Here is an 18,005-nt window from a genome sequence, read left to right as displayed (position 1 = left end):
GGCAAGCATATCAAACATCTTCACTATCCTATCTATCTGCATCTACACTTTCAAGGTAGTTACAGTCCAAGGTCTCTGTTCAGCAACACTCCCAGGATCTTACCATTAAGTGTATAAGTCCTGCCTGTTTTGCCTTTCCAAAGTGCAGCACCTCTCAAATTTTCAAAATTAAACACCATCTGCCACTCCTCAACCCACTAGCCCATCTGCTTAAGATCCCATTGTACTCTGGGGTAATCTTCTTCACTGTCTACTAAACCTCCAATTTTGGGATCATCTGCAAACTTACTAACCATACTTCTTTTGTTCACATCTAAAGCATTTATGAAAATAACAAAAAGCAGTGGACCCAGCACAGATTGTGACACACTGCTGGTCACAGGCCTCCTGGCTGGTGGCATTCCTCCACCACCACCCTCTGTCTTCTACCTTTGAGCCAGTTCTGTATCCAAATGGCTAGTTCTCCCAGTATTCCATGTGATCTAACCTTGCTAACCAGTCTACCATGAGAAACCTCACAGAACACCTTACCCCATATGGATCACGTCCACTGCTCTGCCTCCTCAATCATCTTTGTTTCTTCAAAAACTCAGTCATGTTCGTGAAACATGATTTCCCCACACAAAGCCATGTTGACTACCCCTAATCCATCCCTTCCTTTTCCAAAATACACAAATCCTGTCCCTCAGGGCTCCCTCCAACAATGTGCCCATCACTGATGTCAGGCTCACTGGTCTATAGTTCCCTGGCTTTTCCTTACCACCTTTCTTAAATAATGGCATCACATTAGCCAACCTCCCATCATCCAGCACTTTACCTGTGGCTATCGGCGATACCAGTATCTCAACAAGGGGCTCAGCAATCACTCCCCTGGATTCCCACAGAGATCTAAGTACACCTGATCAGGACCAGAGATTTATCTACTTATGCGCTTTAAAGCCATCCAAACTCTAATATGGAGATGTTTCAAGATGTCGCTACTTATTTCCCCACATTTGATACCTTCCGTATCCTTCTCCACAGTAAACTACTGCCTCACAGCGCTAGAGACCCGGGTTCAATTCCCGCCTCAGGCAACTGTGTGGAGTTTGCACATTCTCCCTGTGTCTGCGTGGGTTTCCTCCGGGTGCTTCAGTTTCCTCCCACAATCCAAAAATATGCAGGTTAGGTGAATTGGCCATGCTAAATTACCCGTAGTGTTAGGTAAATGTAGGGGAATAGGTCTGGGTGGGTTGCGCTTCGGCCGGTTGGTGTGGACTTGTTGGGCCTGTTTCCACACTAAGTAATCTAATCTAATCTAAACAATACTCGATGCAAAATACTCGTTTATTATCTCCTCCATCTTCTGCGGCCCCACACATAGGCAGTTTTGCTGACCTTTAAGGGGCGAGGTGTGGTACTAGAAAAGCACAGCAGGTTAGGCAACATCTGAGGTCAGAGTTGAGAGGGGCCCTATTCTTTCCCTAGTTACCCTTTTGTCCTTAAATGCATTTATAGAATCCCTTTGGATTCTCCTTAACTCTATTTGCCAAAGCTATCTGATGTCCCCTTTTTGCCCTCCTGATTTCCCTCTGAAGTGCACTTCTACTGCCTTTATACCCTAAAAATTAACTTGATCTCTGCCATCTATTCCTGACAGTTGCTTCCTTCTTTTTCTTAACCAAAACCTCAATTTCTCGTCATCCAGCATTCCCATCACCTACCAGCCTTGCTCTTCATCCTAAGAGGAACATACTGTCTCTGGACTCTCGTTATCTCATTTTTGAAAGCTTCCCAATTTCCAGATGATCCTCTACCTGCAAACATCTGTCCCCAATCAACTTTTGAAAGTTCTTGCCTACGATCGTCAAAATTTGCCTTCCTATTTAAAACTTTAACTTTTAGATCCAGCCTATCCTTTCTCATCACTATATTAAAACTAATAGCACTTTCCTACTGACACCTCAGTCATCCCCCTGCCTTATTTCCTAAGAGGAGAACAAGTTTTGCAGATTTTCTAGTAGGTGAAACACTGCGTACAGTTCTGGTCACAACACTACCAGAAAGATGTGGATGTTTGGGAGAGGGTACAGAAAAGGTTTATCAAGACATTTCGTGGTATGGGGGGAGTTTTAGTTATGAAGGAAGTTTGAATAAATTGAAACGCAAAAGGTTGAGGGGCAATTTAATGGAAGTTTATAAGCGTGCAGGAGAGGAACCCGAGGCACTACAGAGGTAGTGCCTCCCACTCTCCCTCCTCCTCTAACCTAATAATAAGACCCGTTGTGGTAAGTAGGTAAGTGCTGCATTTTGCTTGTTCTATTCTTTAGACCTAGTTTTTTTTTTAAAAAGGTTACTTTTAGAGGGATGGCAGTGAAGGCAGTGCAATGTTCCTCTTGCAACATGTTTGAGGTGAGGGATGCCATGGTCGTCCCTGCTGATTACACTTGCAGGAAGTGCACCCATCTCCAGCTCCTCCAAGACCGTGTTAGGGAACTGGAGCTGGAGTTGGATGAACTTAGGATCATTCGGGAGGCAGAGGGGGTCATAGATCGGAGCTTTAGGGAAGTAGTAACTCCAAAGATTGCAGACAGATAGGTGACAGTGAGGGGGACTGGGAGGAAGCAGCCAGTGCAGGGACCCCCTGCGGCCGTTCCCCTCAAGAACAAGTATACCGTTTTGGATACTTGTGGGGGGGAACAACATACCAGGGGTAAGTAATGGGGCTCAGGCCTCTGGCACGGAGCCTGTCCCCGTTGCTCAGAAGGGAAGGGTGGAGAAGAGCAAAGCAATAGTAATTGGGGACTCGATAGTTCGGGGCACAGATAGGCGGTTCTGTGGGGGCGAGAGAGACTCACGTTTGGTATGTTGCCTCCCAGGTGCAAGGGTACGTGACGTCTCTGATCGTGTTTTTGGGTCCTTAAGGGGGAGGGGGAGCAGCCCGAAGTCATGGTCCACATTGGCACCAACGACAAAAGTAGGAGGGCGTCTGAGGATGTGAGGTAGGCTTTCAGGGAGCTAGGTTGGAAGCTCAGAGTTAGAACAAACAGAGTTGTTGTCTCTGGTTTGTTACCGGTGCCACGTGATAGAGAGTCGAGGAATAGGGAGAGAGAACAGTTAAATGCGTGGCTACAGGGATCGTGCAGGAGGGAGGGATTCCGGTATCTGGATAACTGGGGTTCTTTCTGGGGAAGGTGGGACCTCTATAAACAGGATGGTCTACACGTGGCTTGGAAAAGTAGGCTTCAAGGCATGGGCACAATTGATATGTGGAGCTTGTTCAAAGAGCAACTATTGAGTGTCCTTGATAAGTATGTACCTGTCAGGCAGGGAGGAAAGGGTCGTGTGAGGGAGCCGTAGTTTAATAAGGAATTGGTATCCCTTGTTAAATGGAAGAGGGCGGCCTATGTAAAGATGAGGCGTGAAGGTTCAATTGGGGCGATTGAGAGTTATAAGGTAGCCAGGAAGGATCTGAAGAGAGAGCTAAGAGCAGCAAGGAGGGGACATGAAAAGTCCTTAGTTGGTAGGATTAGGGAAAACCCTAAGGCTTTCTATAGGTATGTCAGGAATAAAAGAATGACTAGGGTAGGAATAGGTCCAGTCAAGGATAGTCGTGGGAAGTAGCGTGTGGAGGCTGAAGAGATTGGGGAGACACTGAATGAATACTTTTTGTCAGTATTCACTCAGGAACAGGACATTGTTGCCGATGTGAATACTGAGTCACAATTAATTAGAATGGATGGCTTTGAGGTATGTAGGGAAGAGGTGTTGGAAATTCTGGAAAGGGTGAAAATAGATAAGTCCCCTGGGCCTGATGGCATTTATCCTAGGATTCTCTGGGAAGCAAGGGAGGAGATGGCAGAGCCATTGGCCTTGATTTTTATGTCCTCGTTGTCTCCAGGAATATTGCCAGTAGACTGGAGGATAGCAAATGTGGCACCCTTGTTCAAGAAGGGGAGTAGGGATAACCCTAGTAACTATAGGCCGGTGAGTCTCACTTCTGTTGTGGGCAAAGTCTTAGAGAGAATTGTAAGGGATAGGATTTATGAACATCTGGATAGGAATAATGTGATCAAGGATAGTCAGCATGGTTTTGTGAAGGGCAGGTCTTGCCTCACAAACCTTATTGAATTCTTTGAGAAGGTGACTAAGGAGGTAGACGAGGGTAAAGCAGTAGATGTGGTGTATATGGATTTTAGTAAGGCGTTTGGTAAGGCTCCCCATGGTAGGCTACTGCAAAAAATACGGAGGTATGGCATTGAGGGTGAGTTGGAGGTTTGGATTAGGAATTGGCTGGCTGGAAGACGACAGCGGGTAGTAGTTGATGGTAAAGGTTCATCTTGGAGTGCAGTTACTAGCGGTGTTCCGCAAGGATCTGTTTTGGGACCATTGCTGTTTGTCATTTTTATAAATGATCTGGAGGAGGGGCTAGAAGGTTGGGTGAGCAAGTTTGCAGATGATACGAAAGTCGGTGGAGTTGTTGACAGTGAGGAAGGATGTGTCAAGTTACAGCAGGATATAGATAAGTTGCAGAGCTGGGCAGAAAGGTGGCAAATGGAGTTCAATATAGCTAAGTGAGGTGATTCACTTTGGTAAGAGTAACAAAAAGACGGGGTACTGGGCTAATGGTCGGATACTTGGTAGTGTGGATGAGCAGAGGGATCTTGGTGTCCATGTACACAGATCTCTGAAAGTTGCCACCCAGGTAAATAGTGCGGTGAAGGAGGCATATGGCGTACTGGCTTTTATTGGTAGAGGAATTGAGTTCCGGAGCCCTGAGGTCATGTTGCAATTGCATAAAATTCTGGTGCGGCTGCATCTGGAGTATTGTGTGCAGTTTTGGTCGCCATACTATAGGAAGGATGTGGAGGCACTGGAACGGGTGCAAAGGAGGTTTACCAGGATGTTGCCTGGTATGGTAGGAAGATCGTATGAGGAAAGGCTGAGGCACTTGGGGCTGTTTTCATTGGAGAAAAGAAGGTTTAGGGGTGACTTGATAGAGGTGTACAAGATGATTAGGGGTTTAGATAGGGTTGATCATGAGAACCTTTTTCCACGTATGGAGTCAGCTATAACGAGGGGGCATAGCTTTAAATTAAGGGGTGGTAGGTATAGGACAGATGTTAGAGGTAGATTCTTTACTCAGCGAGTCGTGAGTTCATGGAATGCCCTGTCAGTAGCAGTGGTGGACTCTCCCTCTTTATGGGCATTTAAACGGGCATTGGATAGGCATATGGAGGATAGTGGGCTAGTGTAGGTTAGGTGGGCTTGGATCGGCGCAACATCGAGGGCCAAAGGGTCTGTACTGCGCTGTATTTTTCTATGTAGGTTGTGAATTGCATGGATAGAATGGACAGTATGACGCCTTTTTCCAGGGAAGAGGGGTCAATTACTTGGGGACACAGGTTCAAGGTGGGGGTTGGGATTTAAAAGAGATGTGTGAGGGATGTTTGTCAGAAAAAGTATGATGGATGCCAGGAACATGTCGTCAGAGGAGGGTGATGGAGGCAGACACAATAGCAGCATTCAAGCACCTGAACAAATACATGAATAGGAGGGGAATAGAAGGATACGGATCCTGTAAGTTTAGACAATTTTAGCATGGAAGGGTGAAATGTGGCGGCGCAGGCTTGGACTGCCAAAGGGCCTGTTCCTGTGCTGTATAGTTCTTAGGTACATCCACATGCTGAATCAGAAAATTTTCTTGTACACAAATTCCTTTCCACACAAGCCCTTAACACTATGGCAGTCCTGGTCCACATCTGGAAAGTTAAAATCCCCTACCATAACCACCCTATTATTCTTACGGATAACAGATCTCCTCACAAATGTGTTTCTTAATTTTCTGCTGACTACTGGCGAGTCTATGCTACAATGCCAATAAGGTTTCATCCCTTTCTTGTTTTTCAGTTCCATCCAAATAACTTCTCTGACCTATCCCTAGGAATATCCTCCCTAAGTATAGCTGTAATGTTACCCCTAATCAAAAATGCCACTCCCCCTCCTCTCTTGCCAGCTTTCCTATAGCATCTATACCCTGGAACATTAAGCTGCCAGCCCTGTCCATCCCTAAGTCATGTCTCTACAATTTCTAATGACATCCCAGTCCCATGTTCCCAACCACGCCAACTTCATCTGCTTTACCTGTCAGGCCGCTTGCATTGAAAGAAATGCATTTTAATTTATCAGTCCTATCTCACTGCCAACTTTGTTGGAGGGAGGCAGGATTGGGGGTCCAGAGTTGAAGGGTCAGCGTGGGGGGGGGGGGGGGGTGTGCTTGTATGAGGTGTGCTGCTGCCTAGTCTCCTAAATGGGGAGCAGATCTAGCAAGTGCTTGCTGTGTCAATCCCATCGAACTAATGGGGGTATGGGGTGAAGAAGGCTTCAGCAATGCTGCAGGTCCCTTGCACAAAAGTGTGTGTCTGCTCAGAAACAAACCCTGAGACAGAGAGAGGGAGCAAGGCAGGCAAAGCGAGGAAACAGGAAACTTCAGAAAACTCCAAGCCCCAGAGGAGAGGCACTGAATCAATTCACCGAATAATCAATTATCAGAATGAAATAGTGCCCGCCCATCTTGTTCGGATAATCAAGATTCCTATGTTCTTGTTTGAGATGGGAACAGCTCCAGGAGACTCCTGCCATGACCTGCCTCCCTCGCCTACTTTTCCTGGAGGTAACCAGGACTGAATATGTGATTTATCTCCCTTCCATCCATCACGCCCCCAGCTCCTGTAAATTCCTAATTGCCTCTAAGTGCCATTCCAACAGACCATGCAACCCAATAGGATTCACAACAGGACACTTCCTGCAGACATAATCCTCAGTAACATGGAAACTCTCCCTAAACTCCCACATCAGACAGGAAGAGCATATCACTGTACTAAATGCCATATTTGCACCTTAATCATCTATAGACCCAGAAAATAGCACAGTCTTACTGTTCTTAAAACATTGCTCCAGGCAACTTAATACCTATGTTTTATATTTTTAAAGTTTAATCAAGCCACTGATTGTGAGAAGATTTGTAGCTTGGTTGCTCGTTGTTGTGGTTCTGTTCGCCGAGCTGGGAATTTGTGTTGCAGACGTTTCGTCCCCTGTCTCGGTGACATCCTCGGTGCTTGGGAGCTTCCTGTGAAGCGCTTCTGTGATATTTCCTCCGGCATTTATAGTGGTTTGTCTCTGCCGCTTCCGATTGTCAGTTCCAGCTGTCCGTTGCAGTGGTCGGTATATTGGGTCCAGGTCGATGTGCACATCCACAGATTCAATCAATAAGCACATCGACCTGGACTCAATATACCGACCACTGCAACAGACAGCTGGAACTGACAACCGGAAGCGGCAGAGACAAACCACTATAAATGCCGGAGGAAATATCACAGAAGCGCTTCACAGGAGGCTCCCAAGCACTGAGGATGTCACCGAGACAGGGGACGAAACGTCTGCAACACAAATTCCCAGCTCGGCGAACAGAACCACAACAAGACACTGATCTCAATAAAATATATAATCAAAAACCACTCTACTTACTATTGTAGCTTTACGAAATAAACAATAAGGTTACACTCTAAAAAACCATTTAGCTGCTCCCCTGCTGTGACCTCTTCCACACAGGTTTCTCCAAGGTCAGCCGTGAATGTTGCTATTTGTTAATTTTTCTTAGATAAACTCTGATGTCCAGAGATACTTGAAAATCAAGCAGAAGTAGATGCGCAGGTTCACAGCTGGGTCAAACAGCAACATCGGTTTCTTTCCCTGTTTGAATCACTCCCCATGTGGTCACTGCCTTTGTCTGTCTTCCTCCTTTTCACAAGGGCCATTGCTTTGATTTTTTTTTTTTTTAACTTCCCCTTGCTACAATCTGAAGTGTCCATCTGCCTCAAGAGGACCACCATCATCCTGGTACCAAAGAAAACACATGCAACATGCCTCAATGACTACCACCTAGTAGCTCTGAGCTCCATAATTATGAAGTACTTCGCAAAGTTAGTCATGGCTCACATCAACTCTAGCCTCTTAATCTGCCTCGATCTCTTGCAATTTGCCTACCAGAGCAACAAATCCACGTCAACACCATTGCCCTCGCCCTACACTTGCCCTTGGTGCATCTGGATAATAAGGATACCTCAGGCTTCTACTTATTGACTACAGTCCCGCCTTCAACACGATGATCCTAACAAAACTAACCTCCAAGCTCCAGGACCTAGGCCTCGGCTCTGCCTTCTGCAACTGCACCCTCGACTTCTTGACCTACAGACTGCAATCAGTGAAGATAGGCAATAGCACCTCCTCCACAACAATCCTCAACATAAGACTGCGTACTTAGCTGCCTACTGTACACTCTGTACACTAATGACAATGGCCAAACTTCATCCAAACTCCATCCACAAGTTTGCTGACGACACCACCGTTGTATGCTGGATATCAAACAATGATGAGATAGAATGCTTGGTGATGTGGTACAAAGATAACAACGTCTCTCTCAATGTTAGCAAAACTGAAGAACCAATCAACATGAGGACACACCTCTATCTACAATGGAGCAGAGGTGGAGATGACCGAGAGCATCAAGTTCCTAGGAGTGACGATAACCAATCTGTCCTAGACCAACCAGGTCGATGCGACGGTCAAGGAGGCACAATAATGCTGTTCCTTCCTCAGAAGGTTAAGGAAATGCAGCATATCCATAAGACCTTCACCAACTTTTACAGAAGCAACATAGAATACTTCCCATCTGGATGCATCACGGCTTGGTATGGCAACTGCTCTGCTCAGGACCGTAAGAAACTACAGAAAGTTGTGAACACAGCCCAGACCATCACACAACCAATCTTCCATCCATTAACTCATTTACGCTTCTGGCTGCCTTTTTGCAGCAACAAAAGACCCCTCCCACCCCAGTTAGAATCTGTTCCAAACTCTTCCTCCAAGCAGAAGATACAAAAAAGTTTAAACACACATACCAACAGGTTCAAGCACAGCTTCTTCCCCACTGTTATTAGATTTCTGAAAAAATTTGAAGTTTGAGAGATCCAACCTTGGTCTTGCATGATCTGCTGAACCTGCATGCTTACCTTCAGCAACTAGTGCACAAGGACACCCAGGTCCTGCTGCACACTCCCCTCTCCCAATTTACAGCCATTTAGGTAGTAATCGGCCTTCTTGTTTTTGCTGCCAAAGTGAATAACCTCATTTACCCAAATTATTCTGTATCTGCCATTGATTTGCCCACTTGCCCAAGCTGTCCTGATCAAGATGAAGGATCTCGGTATCGTAGTCACAGTTCACCCTCCCATCCAACATGGCATTACCAGCAAACTGAGATGTTGCATTTTATTCCCTCATCCAAACCACGAGTCTCCAGACCCAGGACTTTTTAACTGCCCTCTGGGCAATAAATACTGGCTCAATTGGTGATGTCTACATCTCATCAGTGAATGAAAAAGTTATCATTGACCAGAAACTGAACTGAACCAGCCATGTAAACATTGTGGCTACAAGAACAGGCCAGTGGCTAGAAATTCAGTAGCATGAACTCATCTCCTGACTCCCCAGAGTCTGTCCACCACCTACAATGCAAAAGTCAGGAGTGTGATGGAGTACTTTCCACTTGCTTGAATGAGTGCAGCTCCAACAAGACTCAAGAGTTTGACACCACTCAGGACAAACTTGATTTGCACCACATCCACAAGCATCCACTCCCTCCACCACTGGCACTCACCAAGGCTCCTTAGGCATCACTTTCCAATCCTATGACCACTTCAATCTAGAAGGACAAGGGCAACAAATTCACAGGAACACCATCACTTGAAGTTCAAACTTATCATCTCTACTTGGAAATATTTTGCTGTTCCTTTACACTGTCAAAATCCTAATACTTTCTCCCTAACAGCAATATGGTGTACCTATAAACATGGACGGCAGTGATTCAAGGCATAAGGTAACTTCCACCTCCCCAGGGCAATTTGAGATGGTCCATAAATGCTGGCCCAGCCAGCAAAGTCCACATCCAATGAATTAATCTAAAAAACATTAAATGTAGGGAGAAAATAGATAAGAGAAAACAGGCTTGAAATATAAAAACTGAAAGTGGGGGTTTCTAAAGTATTTTGAAAGAAAGTTCACAAAGTGAGCTCTCTGTGAGCTAATAATGGAAAATAACGAGATAGCAGGTGAACAAGTATTTCACATCAATCTTCACTACAGAGGATACAGGCAATATCTCAGCAGTAGCTATAAATCTAAAAATGGGAGAGGAAGGGAAAGCCAGAAAAATCACAATTAAAGTGGTACTGAGCAAATTGTTAGAATGCAGATGGACCAGTGCCTGGGTCTGTGGAAGGGTCACCTGACCTGAAATTTTAAGTCTGATTTCTCTCCACAGATGCTGAGAAATTCTGCAAGTAACTCACCTCCTGACTCCCCAAAGCCTGTCCACAACAAGGCACAAGTCAGGAGTGTGATGGAATACTGCTGGAAATGTGTTGCTGGAAAAGCGCAGCAGGTCAGGCAGCATCAAGGGAACAGGAGAATCGACGTTTCGGGCATTAGCCCTTCTTCAGGAATGTGATGGAATACTCCCCACTTGCCTGGATGAGTGCAGCCACAACAACACTCAAGACACTATCCAGGACAAAGCAGCTAGCTTGACTGGCACTACATCCACAAACATCCGCTCCCTCCAACACCCTCAGGAGCAGCAGTGTGCGCTATCTACAAGAGGCACTGCAGAAATTCAAAGATCCTCAGACAGCACCTTCCAAACTCATGGGCACTTCCATCTAGGACAAGGGCAGCAGGTGGAACACCATCTTCAAGTTCCACTCCAAACTACTCACCATCCTGACTTGGAAATATATCGCTGTTCCTTCACTGTTGCTGGGTCAAAATCCTGGAATTCCCTCCCTAAGGCCATTGCGGGTCAAGCCAAATTCTACTCTGCCCAGGCCTTTCAGTATTCTGAATGTTTCAAGTAAATTCCCCTTCATTCTTCTAAACTCCTTGCAGTACAAACCCAGAGTCCTCAAATGTTCCTCATATGTTATGCTTTTCATTCCTGGGACCATTCTCATGAACCTCCTCTGAAAATGCTCCAGGGCCAGTACGTCCTTCCTGAGACATGGGACCCAAAACTGCACACAATACTCCAAATGTGATCTGACCACAGCTTTTGAGTCTCAAAAATACATCCTTGCTTTTATATTCAAGTCCTCACAAACTAAGTGCCATCATTGCATTTGTCTTGCTAAACTATTGACTCAACCTGCAAGCTTACCATGAGAGAACCCTGGACTAGAACTCCCAAGTCTCTTTGCACTTCAGACTTGAGGATTTTCTCCCCATTTAGAAAATAGCCCACGCCTCTTTTCTCCCTATGAAAGTGCATGACCTCTCACTTTCCCATGTTGTACTCTATCTGCCACTTCTTTGCCCTATTTCCTAATCTGCTCAAGTCCTTCTGCAGCTTCCCCGCCTCCTCCATGTTACTTGTCCCTCTACCAATCTTTGCATCATCTGCAAATCTAGCCAGAATGCCCTCAGTTCCTTTGCCTAGATTGTTAACGTACAAAATGAAAAGTTGTGGGCCCAAAACTGAGCCTTGTGGAACACCATTGGTCACCGGCTGCCATCCTGAGAAGGACCCCCACTCTCTGCTTTCTGCCAGAGAGTCAATCTTCTATCCATGCTAGCACCTTGCCTCTAACACCATGGGCCCTTATTTTACTCAGTAGCCTCCTGTGCAGGACTTTGTCAAAGGCCTTCTTGAAGTCAGGTAGATAACATCCATAGGCTCTCCTTGGTCTAACCTATTCATTACTTCTTCAAAGAATTCTAGCAAATTTGTCAGGCATGATCTCCCCTTGATGAAATCATGCTGACTTTGCCCTATTTATCATACACTTTCAAGTATTCAGAAATCTCTTCCTTCACAATGGATTCCAGGGTCTTGCCCACAAATGAGGTTAGGCTAATCGGTTTGAAATATTTTGTCTTTTGCCTTACTCCCTTTTTAAACAGGGGTATGTTAGCAATTTTCCAGTCCTCTGGGGTTTTCCCTAATTCGAGTGGTTTCTGAAAGATCATCACTAACATCTCCACTATCTCTTCAGCTATCTCCCTTATAACTCTGGGGTTGTAGTCCACCTGGTCCAGGTGGTACTTAGAGTGGGACATAGGATGGGAAAAGATGATTGGCTGGTTAACAGATCAGGTATAAATTGGTCTTTTTGAAGTCTTAAGTTACAACAAATGGTGTACCACTGGAGTTAGTGGACATATGGAATACAATGAGGGAGATACAAATATGTAAACTGAATGGGATAAAATCTGGCAAATGGATTATATTGTGGAGAAATGCGAAACCATGCACTTCAGCAGAAAAAATTAAAAAGCAGCATACTATTTAAATGATGATTCATCACAGAGCTTTGACACAGACAGATATAGATGACCTAGTACACAAATCAAAGCTTAATGAGCAGCTACAGCATTGCCTCTAATTTTGTTTCTGACTTTGCAGGCCTCTGAGGCTCGTGTGCTACAGTGACTTTCAAAACTGGAAACAGCAGACACCAGATTCTTGGAAGTGGAAGCACTAGAACGAAGGGGGAACACCACAAAATGCAACATGCACATGTGGGACACACAGGCCACGGAAGAGGAAATCTGCTTCAAACATGTTATGTCATCAAATTCACAACATAACAGACTAAATAACTATTTAAAGACCAATGTTATGACTGAGTTAACACTAAGCACAAACTTTTTGTAGTTCTATAGACTCTTGGTCATAACTTCCAGAGAAAAGTGAGGATTGCAGATACTGGAGATCAGAGCCGACAATGTTGATTCCTGATGAAGGGTTTATGTCCAAAACATCGATTTACCTGCTCCTCAGATGCTGCTGTACTTTTCCAGCACCACACTCTCGACGCTGCTCATAATTCTTTCCTCACTGGACAGAAGTTAATTTCAACTATGGTGCCATCTCCAGCTGAATAACCTGCAAGTGTAATCTTATGGCTGAATGCCAATTAACTGAGACACCAAAGAACGGTGGAGGGAATGTATTTGGCAGTAAAAGGCCATTGTGATCTATTGAAAGCAGTCTTCTTGAATTACGTGAACCACTAAAAATCCAACTGCCAAACACACTTGACATTAAGCAATATTGCTCCACAATGCTACTTATTGGCAATGTCCATCCTTACCCATCAGATCCAGTGAGCTCTGGTGATTGGAGATAATGACATAGGGACCTTTGACATCCAGATTTTCCAACCCCTTCACTTCAAGTTTAATTCCATACAAATTCTTGATGTGTTGCAAAACACTACGGACTAATCTAGAAAAATCAAAAGAAATCTGGTTAACAGAAACAGAACTTGGACAGACAAGTACAGATAGACTGAAGGGATATCCCAAAGTTGCAACTTGCATTCCAAACAGCAGAAATGGCATGGGACAAATGAAGCCAAGCAATCACAGAACTAACATATCAGATCCAACATCCACAGACCTGACATGTCCTGCTGTGAATGGCAGTGGACCACTAAATAACCAAAAGCAACTGCAGTGGTATGCAGGTGGGCACATCCATGCAAAAATCACAAGGCTGAAACATCCGCACCCACTGTCACCAGAAGGGCACTTATTAACCACACACTATATCACTAACCTAAAAGCACTGAGTACTGCAGAGGTTCCAAGCCCTGACATTATAATTGTAATAATCATAATATCATTGGAAACCTTTGCTCCACAACTAAGCCCCTAGTCTAGATGCTTCAGTACAACTACAGCACTGTTAGCTACCTAGCAATGTTAAAATTTACCCAGGCATGTCTTGTACACAGAACAGGACAAATCCAACCCAGCAACCTGTCACCTAATCAGTATACTCTTGACTATCAGTAAAGTCACAGTGATGGAAGATATCAACAACAATGCTATCACGAATAGCCTGCTCAGTGACGCCCAAATTGGGTTTTGCCAGGGCCACTTAACTTCTGGTAATGTGGTGACCAGAACTGTACGCAACATTCCATCTGTGGCCTAACTAAAGTTCTATAAAGCGGCAGCATAACCTGCTTATCCTTATACTCAATGCCCCGTCCAATGAAGGCAGACATGCCATTGGCCTTTTTCACTCCCTTACCCCCATGCGCTGCCACTTTCAGTGATCTGTGGATCTGCATACCCAGATCCCTCTATGTCAATACACCTAAAGGTTCTGCCATTCACTATATACAGTAATTTACGATTGTACATGACCTCCCAAAATGCATCATATCACATCTGCCCATATTAACCACTATCTGCCATTTTTCTGCCCATGCCTCCAACTAATTCATATCCTGCTCTATCTTCTGACAATCCTCCTCACTAGCCGCGATTCTATTAATCTTTGTATCATCCACAAACTTACTAGACCAGTTACATTTTCCTCCAGATCATTTATGCAGATCACAAACAGCAGAGGTCCCAGCACTGATCCCTGTGGAACACCACTAGTCACAATCCTCCATTTCAAATAGCACCCTTCCTACCCACTTTCTCCTATAACTAAGCCAGTTTTGTATTCATTTTGTCAACTCACCCCAGTACCATGTGACTTCACCTTTTGTACCAGTCTGCCATGAGGGACCTTGTCAAAAAGCCTTACTGAAGTCCATGTAGACACCACCAACTGCTTTTCCCTCAGTCATCTTCGTCACCTCCTCAAAAAATTCAATCAAGTTAGTGAAGCACATCTTCCCCTGCAAAACCATGCTGTCTATCACTATTAAATCCATTTCTAAATGCATGTAGATCTTGTCCCGAGACTCTTTTCCAATAACTTATCCACCACCGACATATGCTCAGAGGCCTGTATTTTCCAGGATTATCCCTGCTACCCTTCTTAAACAATGGGACAACATTGGCAATTCTTCAGTCCTCTGTGACCTCCCTTGTGGCTAAAGAGCATACAAAGATATCTGTCAATGTTCCAGCAATTTGCTCTCTTGCCTCCATCAATATTCTGGGATAGATCCCATCAGAACCCGGGGCCTTACCTACCTCAATATTTCCCTTTTTAATAGCAACTTGGCTAAGAACCTCGACACTCCCTTCTGAGATCATCCGCCATCGATTCCTTCTCTTTGGTGAATACAAACAAAGTATTTGTTTAGGACCTCACCTAACTCTTCTGGCTGCACACTTACATTCCCCCCCATTGTCCTTGAATGGGCCATACTTTAGGGTGTAGGTTTGCTCGCTGAGCTGTAGGTTTGATATCATTAGCTGGCTAGGTAACATCATCAGTGGCATCCTCCAAGCGAAGTGAAGCTGTTGTCTCCTGCTTTCTGTTTATATGTTTGCCCTGGATGTGGTTCCTGGGGTTTGTGGTGATGTCATTTCCTGTTCACGACCCTCTTTCCCTCGCAGCCCTACACACGGAGGCAAAAAAACCACCATTTCGACTGGGACAACACATCTATCCTGGGACAGGCTAAGCAAAGACATGCCAGAGAATTCCTAGAGGTCTGGCATTCCAACCGCAATGCCATAAACAAACACATAAATCTAGATACCATCTATCAACCCCTCAGAAAATGAACAGGAAATGACATCACCACAAACCCCATCCAGGACATATAAACAGAAAGCAGGAGACTACAGCTTCGCTTCACTTGGGAGGTTGCCACTGATGATGTTACCAAGCCAGGTAATGAAACGTCTGGATATCAAACCTACAGCTCAGCGAGCAAACCTACACCCTAAACCTCAACCTGAGCTACAAACCTTCACAAACCTTGCAACGAGCCACTACTTCCCCAGACTACCCTCTTGCTTTGTAACATGTAAAAAAGGCCTTGGGATTCTTCTTAATCCTGTTTGCTAACTACTTTCCATGATCCCTTTTAGCCTTTCTAATTCCTTGTTTAAGTTCTTTCCTGCTTTCCTTATTAACTTCAAGGGCTTTGTCAGTTCCCATTCTCCTCAACCTTATGCATGTTACTTTGTTCTTTTTGACCAAGTCATAATAGCCCTGGACATCCAAGGTTCACGTAACTTGCCATACCTATCCTTCATTCACGCAGGAATGTGCTGCTCCTAAACTCTATCACTGATGTTTGAAATATTTCCGCATGTCCAATGTGGATTTAGCCTCAAACAGCTGCCTCCAACCAACATTCTCCAGTCCAAAGTGTGGCGCTGGAAAAGCACAGTAGGTCAGACAGTATCCGAGTAGAAGAATCAACGTTTCAGGCATAAGCTTTTCATCAGGAATCAGGACATTCCTGAAGGGCTTATGCCCGAAACGTCGACATTCCTGCTCCTCGAATGCTGCCTGACCTGCTGTGCTTTTCCAGCGTCACACATTTTGACTCTGATCTCCAGCATCTGCAGTCCTCATTTTCTCCCATTCTCGCCTAACATTGTTGTAGTTCGCCTTCCCCCACCTTCAATGGGGTGGCTCAGTGGTTAGTACTGCTGCCTCACAGCAACAGGGACCCAGGTTCAATTCAAGCCTGGGGGAGACTGAGGAGTTTGCACATTCTCCCAGTGTCTGCGCAGATTTCCTCCCACAATCCAAAAATGTGCGGGTTAGATGAATTGCCCATGCTAAATTGCCCATAGCATTCAGGGATGTGTAGGTTAGGGCATTAGTCAGGGATAAATGTAAAGTAATAGGGTAGGGGAATGGGGCTGGGTGGCTACTCTTCAGAGTCAATGTGGATTTGTTGGGCCGAAGGGCCTGTTTCCACACTGTAGGGATTCTGGGATTCTATGATCTGAGCACTGCTGTTAGCCCTATCCATGAGCATCTTAAGACCTTAAGACATAGGAGCAGATATTAGGCCATTCAGCCCATTGAGTCTGCCATTCAATCATTGCAGATAAGTTTCTCAACCCCATTGTTCCACTTTCTCTCCAGAAAGATTGATCCTAAAAGTCAGATACCACTCCCAAAATGCTCGCCCACAAACTTCATTCACCTGGCCAGGCTCATTTCCCAAATCCATGTCTAGCATAACCTCTTCCTTGGTTGGATTGTTTAAATACTATGTCAAAATATCCTCCTGAATGGTCCTTACAAATTCTGCCCCATCCAAGCCCTAGCATGAAGTGAGTCCCAGTCAATATAGGGGAAGTTAAAATCACCCATAACAACCCTGCTGTTTTTATACCTTTCAAAAATCTATCTACATATTCTCTCCCCTACCTCCTGCTGGCTGTTGGGAGGCCTGTTATATACTACCAGCTTTGCGATTTTACCTTTCCTATTCCTGCATTCTACCCATGTTGTCTCACTTCACGATTCCTCTCATATGTCCTCCCTCAGTACAGGAATTAAATATCATCCCTTAACATTCAATGGCACTACTATCACCAACTATCCACATTTTGGGGATTGCCATTGCTCAGGAAATGAACTGAAAAAAACCATAAAAATACCGTTGCTATAAGGGCAGTTCAATGAGCAGGAATTGTCTAACAAGTCACTCATCTCCCAACTTCCTAAATCGTGTCAACCATCTACATGACACAAATCAGAAGTGTAATGAAATATTCTACTCTCGCCTGGATGGGACCAAATCCATTAAGTCCAAATTCATTAACTCAAACACCAAAGTACAAAAGCAGATGAATGGGAACACCACTATCTACAAGTCATGATGGTGCATGACTTGAAACTATATCACTGTTGATTCACTGATGCTAGGTCAAAATCTGCAAATCCTCTTAAGAGGATTTGTAGGGGTACGTCAGAGTCATTCAATATGGAAACAGACCGTTTTGTCCAATCAGTCCATGCCGTCTATTTCCCAAACTAAACTAGTCCCACCTGCTTGCACTTGGTCCATATCCCTCTAAACACTTCCTGAGGACTTATGAACATATCCAAATATCTTTTAAACATTGTAACTGTACCTGCATCCACCACTTTCCCTGGCAGTTCATTCCCCACATGAACCACTGTGTAAAAATAGTTGCTCCTTGTGCCTTTTTGAAATCCTTCTCTCCCCCCCCCTTAAAAA

The 18,005-nt window shown here is 44.8% G+C and overlaps 1 protein-coding gene and 1 long non-coding RNA gene across 3 annotated transcripts in view; one reads left to right on the top strand and one right to left on the bottom strand.

Moving 5' to 3' along the window:
• LOC122565022 (uncharacterized) overlaps positions 1-13,161 on the top strand; it is a 137,577-nt gene extending 124,416 nt beyond the window's left edge. The window contains exon 7 of the long non-coding RNA XR_015760667.1: positions 12,497-13,161. This is a non-coding gene — a long non-coding RNA (uncharacterized LOC122565022). The remainder of the gene's footprint in view (positions 1-12,496) is intronic.
• The window catches only part of agpat2 (1-acylglycerol-3-phosphate O-acyltransferase 2 (lysophosphatidic acid acyltransferase, beta)), a 75,885-nt gene that overhangs the window by 42,570 nt on the left and 15,310 nt on the right, over positions 1-18,005 (bottom strand). For both annotated transcript variants that reach the window (XM_087998118.1, XM_087998119.1), the window contains one exon: positions 13,188-13,321. In XM_087998118.1, the coding sequence (XP_087854244.1) occupies positions 13,188-13,321 (134 nt within the window). The remainder of the gene's footprint in view (positions 1-13,187; positions 13,322-18,005) is intronic.

This window comes from Chiloscyllium plagiosum, unplaced genomic scaffold (genome assembly GCF_037043375.1).
Source record: "Chiloscyllium plagiosum isolate Xiang-an unplaced genomic scaffold, Cpla_swu_hap1 HiC_scaffold_21, whole genome shotgun sequence".
In the NCBI taxonomy this organism is placed as follows: Eukaryota; Metazoa; Chordata; class Chondrichthyes; order Orectolobiformes; family Hemiscylliidae; genus Chiloscyllium; species Chiloscyllium plagiosum.
This window is presented reverse-complemented; position numbering and strand designations above follow the sequence as displayed.